Raw genomic sequence first — 6,841 nt, forward strand, 5'->3', positions numbered from 1 at the left:
ATGTCTATTAGCATCACACTGCAGTCACATTTGCCCTAAACTGATTCTTTACTTAACCCTAAAAGGGCTGGGGGCGGAATCCCCCCCCCCCAAGACCAAGACCAAGACCGAGACCACAGCTCCCGAGACCGAGACCGAGACCGAGACCAGCAAAAAGTGGTTCCGAGACCGAGACCGGTCTGGACGAAATAATACATCTGGACAAGTCGTCATGGCGACTTATGGAAGTCGACTTGGAGAGATAATGCATCTGGACAAGTCACCAAGGCGACTTCGGTAAGTCGACTTGGTGAGATAATAAATCTGGACAAGTCGTCAAGTCGACTAAGTCGACTTAGCGATACAATTATGTGATTAAGTCGCCTTACTCTCGGCGATATGTCAACATGACGTGATAAATTATTTTATTAAATAAAGAAGTGGATGACACTCATGGAGCGCCGTAGTTTCCAGATTCAGCACCTAATAAAAATATCGCACAAACTTGAAAAAAGAGAAGCTAGCGTCAGTGTAAACCTTCCTATTATAGTGGATTCCCAATCACTCATATTATCTTAGGAAATCAAGCTGCACCACCAGTCTTTGTAACGAACTGGCGCTATAGCGCCACCAAGAACTTGAGAATGGTGAATGTCTACGGCCATTGCGTCCCCGCTTTCCATACATTAATTCAAACTACTGGATTTGTGTGGATTTTTTTTAGCAGATTCTTCTCATATAGTCTGACTGACAGAATTTGAAGCTCACTCGCTAAATGTACAATCAGAAGGCCTGCTCCTTGGCGAAAATAGTCCAGTTCCTGTCTAACGGCAAAATAATTTAAGTCATCCAAAATCCATCACCTATTCCTACGCCGTGCACTCCATCGACAGATGCATTTGCACTGTTTGGTATATTGCCTCAAATGGCCTCAAATGAGGGGCGTGTCTCTACGATCACCTCTCCCCAATTACGCCGCTGGCTGCGATAACTACAGTCAATAATTGATATTTATGACTTATTGACCACTCGTAACACCGTTGCTTAAAAGCATAATTATAATACGGCCATGGCCTCTCTTTCAATAATTAAGCAAGTTTTAGGCCATATAAATGACGCAACCGTAAACCGTTGGCAGGCAGTATTTTGTGAAGAAAGCTACGGCGAAATAAGTTCAACCACACATGTTACATTCATGAACGTGTGTGTCCATCACATATACGTCAGTATTGAAGTCAACAGTTGTCAAGATGGCTGCTTTCACTATTGTCAAGCTTCTCGCACTGTTGGCGATTGCGGGATTTCAAGTTCTGCTAGCCGTCTGTCCTGCCGGCTGGTTGGCGTGGCAAGACGCCTGTTACATCTTGCTGCCTGACAAAATGGATTGGTGGCAAGCTGAGAAGGTTTGCGACCGGCCTGGGAGCAGCCTGGTCGTTCCTGACTCGCAGGAAGAACAGGACTTCATCTGGCGGGAAATGAAGGCGAGGATGCAGGAATTTGGCGCTCAGTCAGAAGATGACTTGCAACTGTGGATTGGATGCAAGGATGTCGACAACAGCGGGACGCTTTCGTGCAACGGTGTCGATGGGGATCCCATCTACAAAAATTGGTGGGGTCGTGACCCGGATAATATTCAGCACATTTGTGTCCGAATGGCTGAGACATTCAACGGTCAGTGGGCAGACATTGATTGCAGTTATTCGAAATACGCCGCTTGTGAGATGCATGTCTCTCGTGTCTCGTTCTGCATGCCGACCGATGGTGACGGCCATTGCCCGCCACACTGTCTGCTCAACCACGGGATCAAGAACCTCACGACCGGAGTTACCGGATGTGCCTGGGCATGCTGGGAAGAGCCTCGATGCCACTCCTTCAATCTCTGGCAGAAGAAGGAAGAAAACGCGGGAATCTGTCAGCTCAACAGCGCAACTCGCCTGCAGGCCGCTGCCGAAGATTACAAGTACGTGGAGGACTGCTACTTCTACGAAATGTAACAGTTAGGAACAAAAAGTGCACCACGTATTAAGATTTGTCATATTTTCTTGTATTTCACGTGGTGTTTACCTTTCATCGCAGATGTAAATAAATTAACTCTGAACTTTGAACACTAACATTGCTAAGTGCATAGCTAGCTGGAGTTCTGTGGACAATATCGATTCGAGTTTAAAAACTGGAGGAACAATAATTATCTTTAAATGTCTGGTTAATCCTTCCTTCTAGTGGTTAACCTTTTGACCATCAAAAAGATCCTTGATTTCTGCCTCACTTCTGATTAACATGCCACATGGATCTCGGCTTGACACCGAAACGTTTTGATATTTTCGCTCTTTCATTCACTTGGAATCGGGATCGATGCATGAACAATTTGATTGTGATCAACAAGAAACTTCAACGAATTCTGCACCACGTACTCGAGAAACTGATTTGAACTTCATCTTATTTCCTTGTAAATCTTTTGTTGTTTAATTACCTTTCATCACAGATGTTTAATTAACACTGAACTTTGAACACTATTACATCGCTAGCTGCACAACTAGCTGGAGTTCTGCGGACAATATCGTTTCGAGTTTCAGAACTGGAAGAACAACACTATTATTTAAGTATATATATAATGGCGGCATCTATTCTTCTTACATAGCGGACCTCTACTAGCACCAAACGGTTTTTTTTAATGTTTCGAGACGGAAATAGTTTTAAATGGTGTTAATATTATTAAAAATGAGATTCCTCTTACCAAAAAAAGAATCTTGAGTAGATTAGTTTCCAGATTCAGCACCTAATAAAATTATCGCACAAAATTCAAAAATCAGAAGCTAGCGTCAGTGTACACCTTCATATTATAGTGGATTCTCAATCACTCATATTATCTTAGGAAATCAAGCTGCACCACCAGTCTTTGTGACGGACCAGCGCTATAGCGCCACCAAGAACTTGAGAATGGTGAATGTCTACGGCCATTGCGTCCCCGCTTGCCATGCATAATTCTAACTACTGGATTTGTGTGGTTTTCTTTTAGCAGATTCTTCTCATATCGTCTGACAGAATTTGAAGCTCACTCGCTAAATGTACCATCAGAAGGCTTGCTCCTATGCGAAAGAAGTCCAGTTCCTGTCTAACAATTTTCACAATAATTTAAGTCATCCAAAATTCATCACCTATTTCTACTCCGTGCACTCCATCGACAGATGCATTTGCACTGTTTGGTATATTGCCTCAAATGGCCTCAAATGAGGGTCGTGTCCCTACGATCGCATCTCCCCCATTACGCCGCTTGCCGCTAAAACTATAGTCAATAATTGATATTTATAATTTATTGATTACTTGTTACACCGTTGCTTAGAAGCATAATTATAACACGGCCTAGGCACATCTTTCAATAATTAAGCATGTTTTAGGCCATGTTAATGACGCACACGTAAACCGTTGCTAAGCAGTAGTCTGTAAAGAAACCTACGGCGAAACATTTCAACCACACATAGGTTACATCGAATGTGTGTATACATCACATATACATCAGTATTGAAATCGACAGTTTGTCAAGATGGCTGCTTTCACTATTGTCAAGCTTCTCGCACTATTAACGAGTGCGGCATTTCAAACTCTGCTAGCCGTCTGTCCTCCCGGCTGGTCGGCCTGGCAAGACGCCTGTTACATCTTGCTGCCTGACAAGATGGATTGGTGGCAAGCTAAGGAGGCTTGTGATCGGCCAGGGAGCAGCCTGGTCGTTCCTGACTCACAGGAAGAACAGGACTTCATCTGGCGGGAAATGAGAGTGAGGAAGACAGAATACGGAGCAGTTGAAGAGATTGACGTTGGGCTGTGGATCGGATGCAAGGATGTTGACAACGCTGGGTCGCTTTCATGCATCGGGGTTGATGGGGACCCCATCTTCAAGAATTGGGGGAGCGGGCAACCAAATCAAAATGAAGGCCTTTGTGTCCGAATTGCGAGGAAGTTCAACGGTCTTTGGGGAGACTCAAAATGCAGTGCTTTTAAGTACGTTGCTTGTGAGATGCGCGTCTCTCATCGCTCATACTGCCTGCAAGCTGATGCTGACGGGCGCTTCACACCCCAGTGCCTGCTCAACCATGAGATCAAGAACCTGACAGCTGCAGGAGTCATTGGGTGCGGTCAGGCGTGCTGGGCGGAGCTTCGATGCCACTCCTTCAATCTCTGGCAGGAGGGTGATGACAAGAAAGTATGTCAGCTCAACAGCGCGACCAGCATCGAGGCTGACGAAGCTGATCTCAAATATGTGAAGAACTGCAACTTCTTCGACCTGTAAACTTTCGAAAGTCAAAGTTAATCTCCAATATGAAGTATTCAAGATGTATTCGAGAACTCCTTTAATCTTTGGAAGACCTGATGACAAGAAAGTCGGTCAGCTCAACAGCGCAGTCTCAAACCGCTTCGACGAGGGTTTCAAACCACTCATCACCGACTGGACATTTTGTAACTCTGAACGGAAGACAACCTATGTACAGTTAGCATTCCTTCTGCCTTATGACATAACTTTCAAATTGATAATCATCAACTCCAAACACTGAGAGAACTGTTACACCACTGCATTAGTTATCGGTAATAACATCATGGACATGAACTTAACTTGCTGGAACGCTAATTTGCTGTTTAACCGGTTTAACCATCTTTAACCGGATGCCCAAACTAGTGTTTGTAACTCATTGTAACGTTAACATTAGATTTCAAAACACTTATACATATGTACATGTATCAAAGAAATATATCTGGCATATTTACTGCTTGCAAGATTGAGATCTGAGATAATATAGTTGCACCAAATTAAGAAAAAAAGATATGTGCTTTTGAGCAATGAGCATCGCGGTCAGATAAACTATAACTTTGGGGAGGGAAGCTAACAAAATATGACACAATAATTTTGTTGAGGAGCTGTGGGAATAACTACACATTCACAAAATTACTATTATTCGATTTTTTGCAAGTTTGGGTAGACGATAGGGGGTGGGTTTTTTTTTGGGGGGGGGGGAGGCCGGGAGGGTAATTTGGGTGAAATGAAGACAAAATCGAGAAACTGAATTTGTATTAAAAAAAACCAGTTTTGTTAGACTGGGCTTGATGGGATCCTGTAAATTGTGGATTAATGGTTATTAATTAATTATCGCGAAATTGATTCTTAATTGTATTATATAAGTAGGTTATCGACAGATTCAGCACCTAATAAAAAAATTATCGCACCAAAATTCTACCAGAAGTTACGCCAGTTTATATTTTCCATGTTAAGTCGAACATCAAACATTCTTACTTTTTGAGTATCAATGACTCTGCTGTTCGGAGTGGTCTTAATCAATGCAGAAATAATCAATTATACTCATTATGCTGAAAAAAAATCATCAGGTAAATGGGCTCTTTGATTTGACATCTTTTTTTTTCTTGATATAGGTTTTCATGCCAGACATAACTCATGGCTCGTGGGTACCGTATTATATGGGTGCATGCAGGCCTGAAAATAAGCCCGAAATTGCCTACGCCGGCCAAATCACGATTTGCATGCCCTTAATTTCTTTGCTATTAGAGCATTTTGTGGTCCATGAACTTGAGGGTTTGTAAAAGGGAAAACAAGTGGACGCCATGAACAGGACTGCGAGCTCGTATTTCTGTGAAATTCGGATCATAATTGGGCCCTAACGTTGCTCTATTTTGCAATGGAGCGTACTGCGTAGGCATTTTTTTTTTTTCAAAATGGCGATGGGTTTCAACTACCAACCCACAAACCCCCACTGGGGAAGCTCAGAGGCCGCCCAAGAAGACTTTGGATTGATCAACTGGGTCGACCAAGCGAGGTAGAGAGCGTCTAGAACCAAGCTGTCCGACGTGGGCACAGGAGGTCAGCGCAACGGACCAACGTTGTCTTTGCGGCTGAGTGAGTGAGTTGATGATGGGATTCCGGACTACTTTTAGAGGTGATTATCTTTGGATGTAATTTTCTCCCAAAAGTAATGGTTAACCCCCAAAACACTTGAAGAAAAAGTAAAACATGATGAAATAAGCTTTAATTTGATGTATGTCTTAAGCACATTGGAGAGTTGTGAGTATTTTTCCTAAATTTTGGAAGTGGAGGGGAATTTACCACTGGTGTTTAATGGTGGCTCACTTTGCTGTCTTCAACCTGAAGAGCGAAATTAGGACGCCCTCTCTCATTGGAACAACTCGTCGCATGGTGGCGCTGTACAACTGAGCCTGAATTATTGAATTATTTCAGGTTGCAGACCATATTCAAAATACTCACAACTCTCCAAGGTGTTTAAGACACACATCATATTAAAGCTTATTTCGTCACCTGTCATTCTCTGTTTAAATTTTATTGGGGTTAACAAATGACTTTTGTGAGAAAATCCAAATATAATCACTCCTGAATTTTGAAAAAGGATGCCTACGTTCCATAGCAAAATAGAGAAATTTTCGGGCCTAATTTCAACCCTATTTCACAGAATACGAGCCCGCAGTCCTTTGTACGGTTTCCTTCTTTTATTACAAATCCTCAAGTTCACGGCCCTCAAAATGCTCTAATACGGGATAATTTGAGGGCTGGCATAATTTCGGGACTATTACTGGCCTGCACCCTTCAGCGCGTTGCATCAGACGATATTGCACCATCTCCAGCTAATTCTTCAATCTCTTCAATTCCCAAATGTTATGGCGCTCAGAAATCTCTTGTAGAATATTTTGAGGGTATAACTTATATTCATGAGCTCGGCGGATGGGTTTAGGCCTATTTCCCGGTGTGCACCCGTCACCACTTACAATGAATAGCGCCACCAACAGATAGATTGACAACACACTCTAAGAAATCTGCCAGAAATGTTAGCTGGAGACGTATTTTCCC

General features: G+C 42.9%; 1 protein-coding gene across 1 annotated transcript; it reads left to right on the plus strand.

The window, feature by feature from the left end:
* The first annotated feature begins 1,147 nt into the window (after positions 1-1,147).
* Positions 1,148-1,976, plus strand: LOC119729186 (snaclec mucetin subunit beta-like). Its single transcript, XM_038201727.1, has one exon. The coding sequence runs from the start codon at positions 1,230-1,232 to the stop codon at positions 1,971-1,973; it is 744 nt and encodes a 247-aa protein (XP_038057655.1). The 5' UTR covers positions 1,148-1,229; the 3' UTR covers positions 1,974-1,976.
* Positions 1,977-6,841: the final 4,865 nt, after the last annotated feature.

This window comes from Patiria miniata, unplaced genomic scaffold (assembly GCF_015706575.1).
Source record: "Patiria miniata isolate m_02_andy unplaced genomic scaffold, ASM1570657v1 HiC_scaffold_20, whole genome shotgun sequence".
NCBI lineage: Eukaryota > Metazoa > Echinodermata > Asteroidea > Valvatida > Asterinidae > Patiria > Patiria miniata.

Bases quoted from the DNA above. Each gene is read 5' to 3' on its own strand.
- LOC119729186 (XM_038201727.1), top strand. From the start codon at position 1,230: ATGGCTGCTTTCACTATTGTCAAGCTTCTCGCACTGTTGGCGATTGCG.